General features: G+C 45.4%; 1 protein-coding gene across 6 annotated transcripts in view; it reads left to right on the forward strand.

The window, feature by feature from the left end:
* The window catches only part of GRK3 (G protein-coupled receptor kinase 3), a 159,316-nt gene that overhangs the window by 67,910 nt on the left and 71,238 nt on the right, over positions 1-20,168 (forward strand). For all 6 annotated transcript variants that reach the window (XM_081884596.1, XM_081884598.1, XM_081884595.1 and 3 more), the window contains 3 exons: positions 10,246-10,319; positions 16,963-17,064; positions 17,633-17,707. In XM_081884596.1, coding sequence (XP_081740722.1) covers positions 10,246-10,319; positions 16,963-17,064; positions 17,633-17,707 — 251 coding nt within the window. The remainder of the gene's footprint in view (positions 1-10,245; positions 10,320-16,962; positions 17,065-17,632; positions 17,708-20,168) is intronic.

The raw sequence follows: 20,168 nt of genomic DNA on the forward strand, positions 1-20,168 counted from the left end.
GCAGACCATGGTGGACTTTCTAGGTCAGCATCCTGCTTCCCACAGCCACCAACAAGATGCATGGAGGCAGTTGTCCTCTTCCTGCTTCCTCACACACTGACCTCATTTGGATGACAATGCTGAATTTGAAGCAGGCTTGTTTGAACAAACCATAGTTTATCCTGCAGTTTATCCTGCCTTGGACATAATGAGAAACCATGGTTACTCTAAAACAGGAAATGAATCTTTCTGCTCTTCTCTTTTTGGCTGCACTGGACTGTGGTGCGGGACTTGCTCAGATTCATTCCAGTGGTGGTAAACAGTGGTTTTTTAAGCATTATGTCCAGACAAGGCCACTCAAGGACTTTGGGGTTTACAGGTTGCCGTGTGCCGTGGGAATTCTCTGTGGGGCTTCAAGGGAAGAGCCAGGAGGAGGAAGGCTTAGGGTGTCATAGTTGGCAGTTAATTGAGTTGCTCCTTCCAAATTAGCTCTAGTTGCAAGGAGCAGTGATGACAAAATCCTGGTTGGCTTTACAGGATGGTAGGCCAAAAATGAGATGGCAAGAATAAATATTGACATCCTGGGCATCAGTGAACTAAAATGGACGGGAATGGGCGAATTCAGTTCGGATGACTATCATATCTGCTACTGTGGGCAAGAAACCCGTAAAAGAAATGGAGTGTCCCTCATAGTCAACAAAAGAGTGGCAAAAGCTGTACTGGGATGCAATCTCAAAAATGATAGAATGATCTCGATACGAATCCAAGGCAGACCTTTTAACATCACAGTAATCCAAGTTTATGCACCAACTACTGGTGCTGAAGAAACTGAAATTGACCAATTCTATGAGGACTTAGGGACGCAGGTGGCGCTGTGGGTTAAAGCCTCAGCGCCTAGGACTTGCCGATCGAAAGGTTGGCGGTTCGAATCCCTGCGGCAGGGTGCGTTCCCGCTGCTCGGTCCCAGCGCCTGCCAACCTAGCAGTTCGAAAGCACCTCCGGGTGCAAGTAGATAAATAGGGACCGCTTACCAGCGGGAAGGTAAACGGCGTTTCCGTGTGCGGCTCTGGCTCGCCAGAGCAGCGACGTCACGCTGGCCACGTGACCCGGAAGTGTCTCCGGACAGCGCTGGCCCCTGGCCTCTTAAGTGAGATGGGCGCACAACCCCAGAGTCTGTCAAGACTGGCCCGTACGGGCAGGGGTACCTTTACCTTTACCTTTATGAGGACTTACAAGACCATATAGAAATGACACCAAAGAAGGATGTTCTTCTCATTATACGGGTTTGCTAAAGTAGGGAGTTAAGAGATAAAAGGAACAACTGGCAAGTTTGGCCTTGGAGATCAAAACAAAGCAGGGCAAAGGCTAATAGAGTTCTGGCAAGAGAACAAGCTGGTCATCACAAACACGCTTTTCCAACAACACAAGAGACGACTCTACACATGGACATCACCAGATGGGCAGCATCAAAATCAGATTGATTATGTTCTCTGTAGTCAAAGATGGAGAAGCTCTATACAGTCAGCAAAAACAAGACCTGGAGCTGACTGTGGCTCAGATCATCAGCTTCTTATAGCAAAATTCAAGCTTAAACTGAAGAAAGTAGGAAAAACCATTGAGCCGGTAAGATACAATCTAAACCAAATCCCTTATGAATACACAGTGGAAGTGAGGAACAGGTTTAAGGATTTAGATTTGCTGGACAGAGTGCCTGAAGAACTATGGGTGGAGGCTCGCAACATTATACAGGAGGCAGCAACGAAAACCATCCCAATGAAAAAGAAATGCAAGAAAGCAAAGTGGCTGTCCAACGATGCCTTACAAATAGCGGGGGAGAGAAGGCAAGCAAAATGCAAGGCAGATAGTGAAAGATAGAGGAAATTGAATGCACATTTCCAAAGAATAGCAAGGAGAGACAAAAAGGCCTTCTTAAACGAGCAATGCAAAGAAATAGAGGAAAACAACAGAATGGGAAGAACCAGAGATCTGTTCAAGAAAATCGGAAATATGAAAGGAACATTTCGTACAAAGATTACCATAATAAAGGACAAAAGTGGTAAGGACCTAACAGAAGCAGAATACATCAAGAAGAGGTGGCAAGAATACACAGAGGAATTATACCAGAAAGATATGGATGTCTCGTACACCCCAGCTAGTGTGGTTGCTGACCTTGAGGCAGACATCCTGGAGAGTGAAGTCAAATGGGCCTTAGAAAGCACTGCAAATAACAAGGCCAGTGGAAGTGATGCTATACCAGCTGAACTATTTAAAATTTTAAAAGATGATGCTGTTAAGGTGCTACACTCAATATGCCAGCAAGTTTGGAAAACTCAGCAGTGGCCAGAGGATTGGAGAAGATCAGTCTACATCCCAATCCCAAAGAAGGGCAGTGTCAAAGAATGCTCCAACTACCGCACAATTGCACTAATTTCACACGCTAGCAAGGTTATGCTTAAAATTCTACAAGGAAGACTCAAGCAGTATGTGGACCGAGAACTCCCAGAAGTGCAAGCTGGATTTAGAAGAGGCAGAGGAACCAGAGACCAAATTGCAAACATGTGCTGGATTATGGAGAAAGCTAGAGTGTTCCAGAAAGACATCTACTTCTGCTTCATTGACTATGCAAAAGCCTTTGACTGTGTCGACCACAACAAACTATGGCAAGTTCTTAAAGAAATGGGAGTACCTGATCACCTCATCTGTCTCCTGAGAAATCTCTATGTGGGACAAGAAGCTACAGTTAGAACTGGATATGGAACAACTGATTGGTTCAAAATTGGGAAAGGAGTACGACAAAGCTGTATATTGTCTCCCTGCTTATTTAACTTATATGCAGAATTCATCATGCGAAAGGCTGGGCTGGATGAATCCGAAGCCGGAATTAAGATTGTCGGAAGAAATATCAACAACCTCAGATATGCAAATGACACAACCTTGATGGCAGAAAGTGAGGAGGAATTAAAGAACCTTTTATTGAGGGTGAAAGAGGAGAGCGCAAAATATGGTCTGAAGCTCAACATCAAAAAAACGAAGATCATGGCCACTGTTCCCTTCACCTCCTGGTAAATAGAAGGGGAAGAAATGGAGGCAGTAAGAGATTTTTACTTTCTTGGGCTCCATGATCACTGCAGATGGTGACAGCAGTCACAAAATTAAAAGACGCCTGCTTCTTGGGAGAAAAGCAATGACAAACCTAGACAGCATCTTGAAAAGTAGAGACATCACCTTGCCAACAAAGGTCCGTATAGTAAAAGCTATGGTTTTCCCAGTAGTGATGTATGGAAATGAGAGCTGGACCATAAAGAAGGCTGATCGCCGAAGAATTGATGCTTTTGAACTATGGAGCTGCAGGAGACTCTTGAGAGTCCCATGGACTGCAAGAAGATCAAACCTCTCCATTTTGAAGGAAATCAGCCCTGAGTGCTCACTGGAAGGACAGATTGTGAAGCTGAGGTTCCAATACTTTGGCCACCTCATGAGAAGAGAAGACTCCCTGGAAAAGACCCTGATGTTGGGAAAGATGGAGGGCACAAAGAGAAGAGGACGACAGAGGACAAGATGGTGGGACAGTGTTTTTGAGTCTGACCAAACTTCGGGAGGCAGTGGAAGACAGGAGTGCCTGGTGTGCTCTGGTCCATGGGATCACGAAGAGTCGGACACGACTAAACGACTAAACAACAACAACAACAGGCCAAGTTTCAGCCCATAAAGGTGGTTATGTGAAAGAACTGAATTGGGGTGGATTGCAGTATAGAAAGGATCCCAGTAAATGAAAGATAAAGCAGAGTTTTATGGTGACTGTGTCAACACAAGCATCACCTCCTGATGATTCTGCCCTAGGAAACTATCTTGATAAGACCCAGAGGGGGAAATCACACTATTCCCCCAACAAATATTTGTATTTCGTAGCAAATAAAGCCAAGTCTGTCCATAAATCCATCAGCAAATGCCAAATATATTTTAAGGTTGCGTCGGCTTTATGGGATGTAACATAAGCAGTTAAGTACATCAGTTCCTGTTTGCCTAGAGTGGACACAGACAGGGGGGTGTTGATCCAGCCAGCTGAACTTCCTGTTCCACCTGGTCTAGAGCATCCTCCCCTTGCATGTGACCAGGTAGGTGGGTGTGACCCTTGCAGACCCTACAAAAGGTCCAGTCATGCAGTCATCTTTCTCTTTTTGACTCTCTTCTGATGCCATTTCTTCTCTTGGACTGCATTGCTGGCTCTCTGCCAGCGGCACATGGGACCATCCTTACAAGGATGTAAGCCACACTGTAAAGCCTGCCTTCAGGGATCCAACTGTGAACTGAATGTGGGTAAACTTCTTGTTACTTTCAAAAGAAGCTTCTTGTGTCTTCATTCTTTTTAGAAGGGATAAAAGGGGTCTTACCAGGAACAAAATCCAATCTGAACAAAGCCATATTGGATTGCTTAAATATAGAGATTCAAACAAATCTACCAAGTAGCTTCCTGCTATATATTGGGGAATGAACTCTGCTGTATGACTCACTAGCATGAGTTAGGAAGGATAATATTTAATCAGTATATCCTCTCCTAGTATGTACAATATTCCTACAGGCTTATTTCTTCTTTGACACTTCACAAAACTAATAGTATGTGCTTTGTGTTTTCAGGCTGTGGTTATTTTTAAAAAGTGGTTGCATACTGATGGTGTCTTATGGATTAGGTTGTCCTGCTTTTGTGACTTGCAAGGGAGATCCACCTCCACCCATTGAATGTGTGAGTCAGCCGGCTGGAGAACGCTAACAGTATTTGCTGACTTAGAAAAGGAACTCTTTCTGAGGCTGTTCAATGTCTCCTAAAGACAAGAACTCTGGGGGAAATTATGTGACTGGAGTTGAAACAGGGTTGCCTCCAGAAACAATTGTTGCAAGGGGAGTAAATGTATTCCTACAATAAATGGAGTCAGTGTAGCTCCTTGTTGGAGTTTTGTGAGGGGTTTTGTAAGTCACAGTAAGACACAGGTGCACACCCCATAGTCCACCTCGCCACATTTAGCATAACCCAGTTTATTCATTTAGTAGGATGCTGGGCCTTGGCAAGGATGAGAAGTGGGATACTTAGGTCTCTGGGATGTGAGCCTGAGGCAGTTGGGCAGGCTGTGGAGCAAAAGTGTGTTTGTGTGCAGGTGGGGACTTTCCATGAGCAGGATCTCCATCAAGGTATTGTCACTGGGCTTACAGTACTGGTAAAATATATTTTCCCAGTGGTAGAAATTCCACTTAGAACAGGCCTCATCAGGCTCAGGGTCTGGCCACAGAGGCTTTCCTCACAAAAATGTGGTAGTAAAGAATATATTGAGAAGTCCCTCCTCTCCTGTGTGTGAGAGTTTAAAATAGTTGTGGAACTGATTTTAAAAGCTAATTTTAAGGTATGTGTTATTTTTCATCTATATGATGGAGACCTGTTCTACCAGTATGCTTTTGGGTAACTGGTTAGCCAAACAGTTTGACAGAAGGCAAAAGTTCTTGGGTAAACCCTTTTGCAGTGTTTCCCAAGGGGATTAAGCCAGTGGCTTTCTAATTCTCTCAGATGCACATATGTTTGCTTTAGATCTACATTCCTTGCCACTGGGCTTTATCTGGGCCTGTTGGGAATTTTCTTCCATAGAAATAAATTTACCGCATTGCTGCCTTTATTGTAGAGTATCCAAACATCACTCTATGCAAAAATTTCCTTGTGCACATGGTCTTGTGTGGGAATGTTTTGTGCTTTAGGTTTGGCAGCTATCCACCCAAAATAAGTTTTCTGTGCCCAATACCGGGCTAACGATGATTGGTGGGCCAGCACTGGCATCTGCAGGGGGAAAACAGTGCAGATGAAATTTTATTTATTTATTTTGTTAAATTTATGCACAGCTTGATTGTAAAAAAACCTTAAAGCATTTCACAAAATGAAGAAAATCAATAAAAGTATTAGTAAAAACAACTATTTAAACTATTCAATTGGCAGTATACTAAAGACAGGGATGCGGGTGGCACTGTGGGTTAAACCACAGAGCCTAGGACTTGCTGATCTGAAGGTCGGCGGTTCGAATCCCCGCAACGGGGTGAGCTCCCGTTGCTCGGTCCCTGCTCCTGCCAACCTAGCAGTTCGGAAGCACGTCAAAGTGCAAGTAGATAAATTACTTTCCAGCGGGAAGGTAAACGGCATTTCCGTGCGCTGCTCTGGTTCGCCAGAAGCAGCTTAGTCATGCTGGCCACATGACCCGGAAGCTGTATTCTGGCTCCCTCAGCCAATAAAGCGAAATGAGTGCCGCAACCCCAGAGTCGGTCATGACTGGACCTAATGGTCAGGGGTCCCTTTACTTTATACTAAAGACAGATTAAACCACACATCACATTCCACATAACTGGGTAGACTTCTTTAAACAAAAATATTTTTAACAGGTGCTGAAAAGAGTACAGTTCTGCGTCAATTACAGATAGGTAGCCGTGTTGGTCTGCCATAGTCAAAACAAAACAAAAAAATTCCTTCCAGTAGCACCTTAAAGACCAACTAAGTTAGTTCTTGGTATGAGCTTTCGTGTGCATGCATGGTATCTGAAGAAGTGTGCATGCACACGAAATGGTATCTGAAGAAGTGTGCATGGTATCTGAAGAAGTGTGCATGCACACGAAAGCTCATACCAAGAACTAACTTAGTTGGTCTTTAAGGTGCTACTGGAAGGAATTTTTTTTGTTTTGAGTTCTGCATCAAGTGCAAGCTTCTAGATCAAGAGCTCATTGCAGTAATCCGGCCTTGAAGTAACCAACACATTAACTACTGCAACAAGGCTTTCCTGTTCCAGGAATGGCCGTAGCTGCCAAAGCAGCTGCAGTTGGTCAAAGGCACTTTGAGTCACTGTGGCTGCATGAGCCTCCAGGGACAGAGCACCTCCAAGCTGCAAACCTGCTTCTTCAAGGGAAGGGCAACCCCATCCCAGGGAGTCACCTGGCCAATTTCCTGGACATGGGAGCTACTGACGCACAGTCCCTCTGTCTTGCCAGGATCCAAGCTCAGTCCAACCTCAGGATCCAACCTCATCCTTCTCAGCGCTGCATCCAAGCAGTGGCCCAGGGGCATTGCAGCCTCTCCCGATTCAGATGTCATGGAGAAATAGAGCTGAGCGTCACTGGCATACTGAGGAGGTTTGCATGGGTATAAAGTAGAGTAATTGCCAGACTTCCTAGACAGTCTTTCTAACCTAACCTGTGCTGATCTCTCCTGAATTGCTAGGCTGCTGTTCTTAGGGCCCCTATCTAGCTTCCTGTTCCCCCCTGCCCCATGGCAGGGTGGGCAAAATATTAGGGTTCTGTATCCAATACCCTGAGGGTTTAGTCTGGACAGCCAATAAAATCCTGACATTTACTGAGGCATTGCAAGACTGGTGCAACACCTCAACCAGCAAGGAGTTTGGGGTGGTGCACCAAATATGAAAACTGTGCATCATCCATACACTTCCAAGCAAAGGGGCAGTTATGTCCATCTTTGGCAATACTTCCTTCTACAAGCTTATACTGGTTTAATCATGAGGCAGAACAACTTTCTTCTAACTTCCTTATCTCTTCTGCAGAGACTGAAATAGCAGGCACATCTCCTTTGCATGTCCATCTTAGTTAAATAGGATTAGGGCCTCTTTCCTGTGTCTTATAATGAACAAGCTTTTCTTCCCCTCCCCTACACTTACAAGGAGGGCTTCTCACACGCTTTAAGTCAAGGGTCAGCAACCTTTTTCAGCTGCGGGCCAATCCACCATCCTTCAGACCATGTGGTGGGCCGGACTATATATTTGAGGGGGGATGAATGAATTCCTATGCCCCACAAATACCCCAGAGGTGCATTTTAAATAAAAGAACACATTCTACTCATGTAAAATCACACTGATTCCCAGACTGTCCGCGGGCTGGATTGAGAAGGCGATTGGGCTGCATCCGGCCCCGGGGCTTTAGGTTGGTGACCCCTGCTTTAAGTGCTCAGGTCAGTGCTCTGGCTGCACCTGGGAATTCCCAGGGAGGAACTCTGGGAGGGGCCTTTAAGCTCCTGATGGTTCCTTAGTAGCTGTGCCTCACACCTGTTGACATGTATTAACTGCCTCACACCTGTTAACTGCCTCACACCTGTTGACATGTATTGTGGCCAGCTGTTGGGCAGCTGTGGGTGGTGTGGCTCAAATCAGGACCTGATAGGGCTGGCAGGCTGGCTGTTCCCCACCTCTGTGTTAGACATAAGATTTTTCTACCTTGCATTGCACAGAGCAGTCTTTGCCAACCTGGTGCCCTCCATATCTTTTGGACTAAAATGTAGCATTTCTTCCTTCAGCTCCAGCATCATATGGCTGTACTATCCATGTGGGGCTGCCTTTGGAAAGTGCTCAGAAACGTCAGCTGGTTCAAAGACCTGCAGCCAGATTGTGGACTGGGGCTGGTTATAGGGAGCAGACGACTCCCTTGCTAGAACAGCTCCACTGGCTACTGGTCTGTTTCCTGGCACAGTTCCAAGTCCTGGTTATGACCTGTAGATCCCTATATGGCTTAGGCCTAGTCCATCTGAAATACCATATTCCTCCGTATTAACCTGCCTGGGCTCTAAGATCTTTGGGAGAGGGCCTTCTTGGTGGTAGCTGCTCCCATACAATTTTGGAACTCCCTCCCTAGAGAAATTAGACTGGCTCCTTCCTTGCTGTCCTGCTGGCAAATGAAGACCTTCGCATTCCAACAGGGTTTTGGGAATTGACTGCTTTTAAGGAAAGGGTTGGTGCCATTCTGTTTTTGGTTTTTGTATGTTTGTATGTTTTTAATAGATCTGGGAGTGTGTGTGTGTTTTAATTCTATTAATGTCTAATTGTTAAGGATTGTTCTTTCCCCATGTTTTTAGCGGTTCTAATTCTGTCTGTAATCTGCCTTGAGTTCCTGTCCGGAAGAAAGGTGGGCACAACTAAATATATAACAACAACAACAACGTTATCTGGGGCTGATGAGAGTTGCAGTCAGACTCTAGTCCTCCAGCTGTGCAAGGCCTGCTGGCCTAGAGACTCCTGGCTTGCCTCTTGTTTCTTGTGGGGTGAGAGAGAATCAGCTGCTGTGGCAAGGTGCCACAGCCCAAGCAGGTTTCCTGTCACTAGATTGTAATGCTCCTTTGTTTGAAACCATTGCTTGAGTCAGCAGGTTTCCTGTCACTAGATTGTAATGCTCCTTTGTTTGCAACCATTGCTTGAGTCAGCAGAAATGTTTGGAAAGCAATTTTGTGTAATTGTGCAAAAGGCTAAGTCAGTGCGTGTGATTTGAGTGGAACTTGATTGTGCCTGAGTAAAGTGGGCTTCTCATCCCAAGAAGTGGCGGAGCTCCATGCTCCAGCACCAGGGGGCGGAGAGAAGGCGGGGGCAGGGCTGGCACACCTCCTGTGTGTGTTTTAATTCTATTAATGTCTAATTGCTAAGGATTGTTCTTTCCCCATGTTTTTAGCGGTTCTAATTCTGTCTGTAATCTGCCTTGAGTTCCTGTCAGGAAGAAAGGTGGGCACAAATAAATATATAACAACAACAACAACAACAACAACGTTATCTGGTTTGAGTGCGTGTGGTTTGAGTGGAACTTGATTGTGCCTGAGTAAAGTGGGCTTCTCATCCCAAGCAGTGGCGGAGCTTTATGCTCCGGCACCAGGGGGCGGAGAGCCCGGCGGGGGCAGGACTGGCACGCCTCCTCCGGGGGCATGGCACCCAGCACGGGTGGGGGGGCAGCCGCGATGGCACCCCACCGGGATCATGCTGCTGGGGGCGGTGCACTCCCCCCGCACTCCTCTTCCTCCACCAGTGATCCCAAGGCTAATATTGAGTGCTCCTTCTTTCCTACTTGCTCCCAGTTTTAATTGATCATGAAATTATTTTTATCAAGTCAAATTCTGCATGATGGACATGTGAGACAGCCCGTATATCATGCACTTTTGCAAGTAAGGAAAATGTTTACGAAGGTAGAAAATGTATTGTTCTGCTGGTGTTAAGTGTGGACCCTTTAAAAGATCGTCTGGTCAAAGTTCAGCAGCAGGTTCCTTGGTAAATGGTTCTAGCCATTTAGCACCAACTGAAAACAGTGTTATATCATGCAAACCTATATCTTTCTGCATTTCCAAATTCCTGTTCAGACCTCAGTTTATCCCAGTGCACTGAGGTAGATAAGGACTTGCATGTGGGATTCCTTTATATGGGATTCCGTTTCCTATTACATTACATTCCTATTACATTGACAACACTGTTCTGTCTTTACTAGGGTTTCTGCTCTTCAAAGAGTTATGCCAAATGAACATGGAGGAAGGGGTTCCTCAGCTGAAGTTCTATGAAGAGGTAAGAGATCTGTCCTCTATGCGATTCAAATCTGGTGAATCGTGTCTGGATCTTTCTTCAACATGGTAAAGGAATCTCTTCCCCCACCCCACCCTTCTTTTTTTTTTAAAGAGCTAGGTTCAGGGAAAATTTTTGACACTACATGGATGGTGATAAAACAGCTCTTTTGCAAACTTCCCTTTTTGAGTTCAGAACCATTCAGCCCCTCCCTCTCCATTCTTAAATGTCCAAGAAAGGATCTCCCTCTTTCCCTTGGACTTTTCAGTGTTTCTCTACAACCACAATAAATTCTAGGAAGAAAAGGCAAAGGAATTGAGTTTGTTTTTGGTTCTGGTGTATTTGTTGTGCAATAGGGAATAAATAAGAAAATATGAAAAGATACTCTGTTATAAGAACATACGACATAGGCTTATATTGGGATCTGGATATTGCCTCCTCTCCTCTTCCCCAACCTGGTGTTCTCCAGATGTTGCTGGACTGCAACTCCCATCAGCCCCAGCAGCATGGCTGGTGGTGAGGGTTTCTTCCTTCCTTCCAAAGGTAAACAACAGCAGTCTTTTGGGCAAAATAGCAAGCTAATAGAAGTCATAAATAAATATATAAGGTGGTGGTTGCCACCTTCAGTTTTTGAAAAATAAGTATTAGAATCTTTTTTTTAAAAAAAAACAAAACAACCCTGGCTGATTAATCACATGTCCTTCGTGGAATTATGCTACATTTGATCCCTTTCTTATTCTCAGCGAGAGCAGAAGAAATCCAGGCACATCAACACATCCTTAAATGCAGAAATAGAATCTCACCTGTTGCTGTGGGAGTCACGGTTAAGGATTTATTGGGAATGATTCGGCCATAGCTGTCAAATGGGTGTTTATTAGAGGGGGTAAGATATGTGTATGTAGAGCAACCTTTGCCAATGTAGTCCCTTCCAGATGATGTGGACTACAACTCCTATCAGCCAGCGCTGTCATGCTTGACTGGAGCTGATGGGGGTTGCGTAGTCCAAAACATCTGGAGGGTGTCCTGTTGGTGAGGGCTGGTTCAAGTTGACAGTCTTCACACTGGGAAGTCAGCTGATTCTGTCCAGGCTGGAACTGCAGGCCAGAGTGTTTCTTCCTCCTCTTTCTTCCATGGTAGGGCTGTAGCCCAGGGGACAGAGCTGCCGCCTTGTTGCAGGTTCAGTCCCTGGCAGCATCTCCAGGTACGACTGGGAAAGTCCCCTGCTATTGCTGCCAGTCAGTAGACAGCATTGAGCAAGATGGATAGACCAAGGGTCTGACTCAGTACACGACAGCTTTTAGAGACATTGCAGCAAAGGAGACGAACAGAGCTGTTGAGAGTGGCTGCTGAAAGTCCTGGTTTGGGGCCCCTGGTTTGGAACCCCTCACCCAGTGACTTACATTTATTTATTTCATAAAATTTGTATGTCGTTTAATTAGATTACTGCAATGCGTTATACATAGGGCTGCCTCGGAAACTTCATCTGGTGCAGAATTCAGCCAGGTTGCTCACCAGAGCAAGACAGTTTGAGCATATTACACCAATCCTGGTCTGACTGCACTGGCTACCAGTTAGTTTCTGGGCCCAATTCAAAGTGCTGATTTTAACCTATAAAGGCTTAAACGACTCAGGACCGCAATACCTCAAGGACTGCCTCTTCCCATATGAATCCACTCGAACCCTGAGATCAGCTTCTGAGGCCCTCCTTCATGTGCCCCCTCCTCAAGAGGTTCAGAGGGTGGCAACACGAGAATGGGCCTTCTCTGCAGTGGCTCCCTGTCTGTGGAAAGCTCTCCCCAGGGAAGTTCGCCCAGCGCCTTCATTATACACCTTTAGGCACCAGGCAGAAACATTCCTTTTTAACTAGGCCTTTGGTTGATCCGATTTACATCCTATGCCCTTTTGGGGGGGGAGATTGGGTTGTTTTTATTATGTATTTTGTGGTTTTATATCTTGATTTTATTCTGTGCACTGAGAGCCCCAGGTATAGGGTGGAATAATAATAATAATAATAATAATAATAATAATACATTTAAAACTCTCAAAACTCTCAAAGCAGGTTACAAAAAGAATAAACAATAAAATTATTAGTAAGAACAATTTTAAAAAATTTAAAAATTAAAACCAGCAATAAACTAAAAACATATCTGCACCCTCTATATCTGGACAGGCTTGTGTAAACAAACATTTTTTATTGTTGTTGTTGTTTAGTCGTTTAGTCGTGTCCGACTCTTCGTGACCCCATGGACCAGAGCCCTCCTGTCTTCCACTGCCTCCCGCAGTTTGGTCAAACTCATGCTGGTAGCTTCGAGAACACTATCCGACCATCTCGTCCTCTGTCGTCCCCTTCTCTTTGTGCCCTCCATCTTTCCCAGCATCAGGGTCTTTTCCAGGGAGTCTTCTCTTCTCATGAGGTGGCCAAAGTATTGGAACCTCAGCTTCACAACCTGTCCTTCCAGTGAGCACTCAGGGCTGATTTCCTTAAGAATGTATACGTTTGATCTTTTTGCAGTCCATGGGACTCTCCAGACTCTCCTGCAGCACCATAATTCAAAAGCATCAATTCTTTGGCGTTCAGCCTTCTTTATGGTCCAGCTTTCACTTCCATACATCACTACTGGGAAAACCATAGCTTTTACTATACGGAACTTTGTTGGCAAGGTGATGTCTCAGAGTGATAGGTTTATTTCATCTTGCTCAATATGGAAATGCGACAGGCTTACACAGCCATGTGGGAGGCTAACCAAGGAGCAGTGTATCATGCAGAGATCCATCAAAAGCCCTCCTCTGGAGGCAGGCCTGGGAGCCTGGCATGATTGAATGCCCTGCTCTGTGTAGAGATGCAACAGAACTGCCGGCCTTCAGGTGGAGTGGGAGGAGATGGGGCCAAGCACTGCCCACACAAGGGACGCAGCAGACTGCCCTCCTTGGTTGAAGGAGCATTGGGGGCTCACAGAAGCCGCTCATTTAATTTCTGGTGGCACACAGATTGGGAATTGCCTTCATGCCCTGTTGGTAGGCTTCCCAGAGGCAGTGGCTGCTGGAGACAGGATGCTGGGCTGGGTGGACCCATGGCTCCTCTGAGGCTCTTGGCCCTTATGCTGAGGATCACACCAAGGGGCTCTGGTGCCAACACATCCTGAATATGGGGCAACCACAATCAACCAGCATCTACACGCAACCCAGAGCTGCCTGTTAATGAGGCTTAAGCAGCTGTTCCATTCCCCCGCAAATCCTTTCCTGGTGACAATGCCGCTGCAGGCCTGATGTAAATGCAGAAGTCTCTTTTCCATGGAAACTGATTAGAGGAATTAACGGATGGAGCTGAGTCAGTTAGGGTAAGAGGCTTGATTGCAGCTTGTGAACCCCTGGCCTGCTTTCCAGCACCAGGAAGGCTGCTCTGGCCTTTCCCAAAATAGCCCAGGGTCTGAGAGGCAGGGAAGGAAGAGAGCGCCTGATGCTGGCCGTAGCAGCCCTGCTTGGACTGTGTACTGGTCACCTGGGGAGAGAAATCTTAGGAGAGCTCCCCTTTTCTGGAAGAGCATTGTAAAAAGGGGAGAGTGGCATGCATTTGGCAATGTAGCTAAAATGTGGCACTAATCTGCTTTGAAAGACAAGGTTTCTCAAGCTGTGATACCTGCATTGGGCTAGATGACCCTTTGGGTTCATTCCAACTATGATTTTACGATCAAGCTCTTTGCCGCTCTATCAGCCGCACAAAGAATGGTTTCCAGATGTAGGCAAAGTGGCCTGGAGTGTTGAACTTAGGACATTGCCTTACACTGAGTTGTTCCATCTCTACACTGACCGGCAGCAGCTCTCCAGCATTGCAGGCAGGAGTGTCATAGAATCATAGAATCATAGAGTTGGAAGAGACCACAAGGGCCATCAAGTCCAACCCCCTGCCAAGCAGGAAACACCATCAGAGCACTCCTGACATATGGTTGTCAAGCCTCTACTTAAAGACCTCCAAAGAAGGAGACTCCATCACACTCCTTGGCAGCAAATTCCACTGTCAAACAGCTCTTACTGTCAGGAAGTTCTTCCTAATGTTTAGGTGGAATCTTCTTTCTTGTAGTTTGGATCCATTGCTCCGTGTCCACTTCTCTGGAGTAGCAGAAAACAACCTTTCTCCCTCCTCTATGTGACATCCTTTTATATATTTGAACATGGCTATCATATCACCCCTGAACCTCCTCTTCTCCAGGGTAAATATGCCCAGCTCCCTTAGCTGTTCCTCATTAGGCATCGTTTCCAGGTCTTTGACCATTTTGGTTGCCCTCCTCTGGACACGTTCCAGTTTGTCAGTGTCCTTCTTGAACTGTGGTGCCCAGAACTGGACACAGTACTCCAGGTGAGGTCTGACCAGAGCAGAATACAGTGGCACTATTACTTCCCTTGATCTATTTTTATTATTATTATTTTTTTAAATAATATTTATTGAAATTTCCAGAAAAATACAAAATATAAAAGAAAAAAAAAGAAAAAAGAAAAAAAAGAAAAAGAAAACATTTGCATTTAGGCCTTACTTTCATTAACATCTTCCCAGGACTTCCCCACCCCACTCCCTCTTGTATTCCATTTCCATCAAATTAGTTCCACAAGTTCTTACCCCAAATTTTAAGCTTATTATCGTTATTATCATTGACCCAATGTTCAATTTAATTCATCTTATATAACCACTTTCCCTATATATTCCACCATCCTTCCACTTAAAAATATTTTTTCCCCTAAGATCGACCCCTGTTCCCTTCCACGAATTCCCCTATTTAATACACAGAACAAAATGAAATAACAAAGTAAAGAACAAAATATAATTTTACACCCTTTGGATTCCGAATTTCCCTCCCCCCTTTCCCGGTTTCGATCCCCAATGTCCATCAATCTATCTGTTGTCAGCCTGGAGACCCCACTTCCATGTCCAAATCTCACTCAGCTCCACTTTGCCGTCTTTTTAGTAGTCTTTGCCATCTTTTTAGTACTTTAGTTTCAAACACCCAGTCTTGGAAAAGCTCTATCTCAAGAAGGTCCATTTTTTCTTACATCCAGATCTCTGTATTTAAGAGTAAAACTCAAATTTTGTTTCTTAGTCCTTTTTAAATCTGAATGTCCCAAATGCTCCCAGTTCCAGCTTTATCCAATTCTTGTTGTTCTTTTTCCTCACTTTCCTCAGGTTTCTTTTCCTGTTCCGCTGCAAAAACGTTCTAATTTCAAAAACTTCTAGTTCCACTACAGAGGCTTTATTTATTCAGGAACAAAAACTTACGTCCAGTCCCTTCCGTTCTTCAATAGATATATCTGTTGTCTCCTTTAGTGTAGAGACCTCTGTAGACAAAATAGTGTTTCATTTTTGCAGCTTTCCCAGGAGATAAAAAGTCCTGTTCAAATCCATGAGTATTTTTCCACTTACAGCGATTCTTGTAGTGTCCCAAAGCCCCCTCTAGAGGGATTATGGTAACTTTGTTTCCTTCCAGATCACACCCAAAAGTCAGACTAAGTTGTTATCCCTTGTTTTCAACAATTTATATCCAAATTGTAACGAATCTAACCGGCAAAGTCATCGTAACAAAGTTCTTTTTTTGTTCTCTAACTTTGACAGCTACTTTGACAGCTGTCAAAATCTTTATATCTCCTCACCAGGCACTCTCCCGGATCACTCCCGGTTACCCGGGGGGGGGGGTTGTACTTTATCTCGCACGATCCACTTTTCTCCTCCAGCACTATCTTGCAATTTTCCATCGTGAAATTAATAACTTTTATCAATAAAAAAATCAGACCCTTCTCTCGATCTTAGTTGTCAGATCCTTGCTTTAAATCCTCTACAACAGGGGGGAGACGGACTTTTTGCACCTCCCCCGCTCGTTCCGAATTTAAAATTTCCTTTTAAGTCCAATTTCCCAATTACTCACGGGTTGTTGTTTTTAGTCCGAATTTTCAATGGAAGAAGTCAGCGCTCTCCGCCAAATGGCATGCGGCTTCGCTCGGCAGGGGAAGCGGAGGACTCATAGCACCACGCCACCCCCCATCCCCCGCTCCGAAGCCTTTAAAAAGGCTCCTTCGCGGGTTGGGGGGTGCAAACGGTGCCCGCCGAGTCACCAGGTCCATGGGCATCTGCGCCCATGGTTTTTGAGGGTCCCCGCGTAGCCGGCGCGGCGGGACCCAGCCCCTGCCGAGCAGGCTCCCTCCGGAGCTCGGAGGGAGTCCGCCATTCGCCGATGGCGCCAACCCGTTCCAGTTTGTCAGTGTCCTTCTTGAACTGTGGTGCCCAGAACTGGACACAGCACTCCAGGTGAGGTCTGACCAGAGCAGAATACAGTGGCACTATTACTTCCTTTGATCTAGATGCTATACTCCTATTGATGCAGCCCAGAATTGCATTGGCTTTTTTAGCTGCCGCGTCACACTGTTGGCTCATGTCAAGTTTGTGGTGTCTCCCAGCCCTACCATTGGGGGTTGATCCTGGTACCTCCTGCATGCAAGGCAGATGTTCTACCGCTGAGATCAACCTTGCTGTTGTTGGGTTTTGGGCAGTTTCTCCAGTTATTCAGTTGTCTGGCAGTGGGAAAGCCAAGAGAAGAGCCATCAAAGGAGGTATCGAGGAGCTCAAAGGCTCAGTGTGCTGAATCACCATATTTGTGTATTGCAGATTAAAGAATATGAAAAACTGGACTCGGAGGAGGATCGTCTCAGCAGGAGCCGGCAGATCTACGACACCTATATAATGAAAGAGCTGCTCTCCTGCTCACACGTACGTAAGCACATCCTCCCGGGATTAGTTAAAAGCCAGGACTTAAAACCAGACAGAGATGTCTAAACGTGGAGGCCTAGCCAGGGACTGGAATGCAGCACTTCTTTAAACGCAGTGAGGGACAGGCACCCTTTAAAAGCCACTTAAAGCAGTGCTTTTGTTAAAAGGATTGGAAGCCAGGAAGAAACGTCTCATTGATTTGTTACTGTGGTCCTCTTAACACTTACACAGAAGTCGTGGCTTCCTCTGTTTCAGCTGTAATGCCTCTTTTGAGTGCTATAGACCAATTTTCTTCTTCCGCCCATGAAAATATTTAGCATAAGCTGGTGAGGACAGCAAACAGCTGTTTATCTATTTATCTATATGAGAAACAGTAGTATATACGTATTTTAATTAATAAATGAAAGCACTTTGCTGGCTCCCCCCCCCCCGCCTCAAACCATCTTTAGCCCATTAAAAATAATTATCCCTCCCTTCTTTGTATTTCTTACTGGATTGTTATTTTAACTTCATAATAAAGTCTTGGTGGGAAAAATTAATTTAAAAAATCCTTTCCCCCCTCCCACAGCCTTTTTCGAAGCCAACAGTTGATCACGTGCAAACTCATCTTGCCAAGAAGCAGGTCCCACCAACCCTTTTTCAGGTGATTCTGGAATCCTTGTTGTTATTATTATTTCCTTTTATATACTGCTTACTACCTGAAAGATCTTGAAGCAGCTTACAATGGGCAGATATGTGTCTTCGCTGTGTCTCAATTCTCCAAAGGAACACAGATCCTGGGTGAGTGCCTGGAACCCCCTGGAATCTTGCTACTGCTTGGCAGAGAGCAGGAGTGGCACCCAATGTTTGTAACACTGATGTCAAAAGTGGGATCTGTGTTTCCTGGAGAGAAGGCCTAGGAGCAACATGCGCCTGGAGTCAAAATGGAGGGAGGAATAGCAGTACTCCTTGAGCAAAATGAAGCTGATGGAGGAGTGCCAAAGCCAGCAGTTTGCTGAAGGGAGGGCCTCTCCACAAGATATAAAACACCTGATAGACCCAGGGGGGAAGGAGAGGGGGCGGGGGGTGGGTCACCCCAGGTGCTATTATGTAGGGGGGGTGACAAATTATCAAGGAACAATTACTGCCCTACTAGGGTGGTTCATAAAAAACTTCTTTTAAAAAAATGCCTGCTCCAAAGGCATCTTACTACACTAGGGATTATATAGCTAAATATGAAATTTCATGCATATCAGTTAATATCTTGACCCTCATCCACGAAAATAGCTGTTTACTTGGCCGTTTTCATATGTCGTGAAGGCTGAAATTTCAACAAAGCACATGCCTTGCTAGACTCTTTTCAGGCACCTGCTAAAGGCATTCTTTTTTAGGCAAGCATACCTAGATGCTTAGGAAGTCGAAGTAATTTAAATCTTAATATTTTAGCTTTTGTATGTTTTAAAGTAGGATTGTTAATTTTTCTTGATTTTACTGCTGTGATTTTTTTGTTTTTTGTTTTGGTAAACCACTTTGCAGGTTTTTTAAAAATAAATTTTATTAAATAAATAAACAATAAATATAAACAGAATAACACAAGCCAAAACACAATCCATCCTGTAGATTTAAGTATCTGTCCTACTTGTTATCAGAGGCTCAGAATCCACATTCCTTTCTAAGAAAATATGAAATAACGTAAAACCATTTTTGCAGGCAAAAAAACCAAACAACAATTTGGGGAGGGGGTGACAAGAAATTTTCCGCACCACCTGACCTTCCTACGCCTCTGGATAGACCAACAGCTGCAGGTGGTGAGGGCTGATGTGGAAGCCCAGTTACGAGGTGCTGATCAGAGGATAGAGGGTGGTGGAAGTGCTGATCAGAGGATAGAGGGTAGTGGAAGTGCTCCTGCATTGGCTGGAGCTGAGGAGAGGCTGCTGAACTCCTCCCAGGGTGCCAAAAGAAATTGCCCTGGAGGAAGGCTGGCTGGCAGAGCTGCTTCTAGTTGACCCTGGAAACCTGCTGAGGATGAGGAAGAAAGGAAAAGAAAATGGAGCCAGAGAGCATGATACCACATGCGAAGAGAGTGAGATGCTATGGGAGTCTGGGAGTGACCCTGGAGTCCTACTGCCAAGCACCCAAGAGGAAAGGTTGGCTGGAGAGATCCAGAATGTGGATGGGCAATTGAAAGGCTTGGACTGTGGAAAGTTGCAGTCTGTAGCTGGATGCAATGGAGCTAAGGATGAGCTGGCTGGAGTGGGGGAGCAGTTGGCTCCCACTGAGTTGGAAGTTGTGCCCGAGAAAATGGGAGAGGAGCCAGCACCTGTAAGGAAGGCAACTTCCAGTGCACTCAGAGAGAAGCCAGAGGAGCAGCAGACGGCTGCTGGATTGGTGTATTCGGGGGGTGGAAGGAGAAGCAGATGACTCCTGCTGAATCTGTGATGGAAGATGAAAAGTGAGCTGGCAGAGTTTTCCTTCATGGAGAACATGCAAGGAAATCTTCAGGAGGAGGTGTGTCTGCATGGCCAGAAGTGCAAGAGAAATGTGAAGCTTGTGTACCTGCTGGATTTGGTGAGGTTTCGAACACCAGTGATTTGGCCCTTGGGTGACTCAAGTGTCCTTGACAGGTGGGGAAAGGCCTCAATGCTACAAGTGGGGAAGGAAGCCACTGGGGAAGTTACTTGTTTTTGTTTAGCCCCAGGAGTAAGCAAAGGGGGGGGTTGAGTTCTGGCCACCCATGTGGGTCGGCCAGGCCTGGAGATTCTAAATAAAGTGCTCCAGATAAAGTATGGTGGCAAGATTTTGATTTTGAATATGGGTCAGTAGATAGGGTGGAATGGGCCCCAGGGAAGAGATCCCCCATGTGCCAGAGAGGGAGCAGCTGGGATCTTGGGATTGCGTTTGAACCAGTTACAAAAATGGTTATGGGACTTGGGTGTGAATTTGGAGGCCCTGACCCAGAAGGAATTGGGTTGACTGAGAACTGTGTTTACTCAAGAGTAAGAATTCTTTAGAAAACCCAGGCAGGCTATTACAACAAGAGGGTTTTTCTTGGGACTCTGAACTAATTTATGAGGGGACTCTGCCTGCAAGTTCAACACTGGTTTTGAAATGCTGTGATGTGTTTG

The sequence above is a fragment of the Podarcis melisellensis genome (assembly GCF_964234715.1).
Source record: "Podarcis melisellensis genome assembly, chromosome: 13".
NCBI classification, from domain to species: Eukaryota; Metazoa; Chordata; class Lepidosauria; order Squamata; family Lacertidae; genus Podarcis; species Podarcis melisellensis.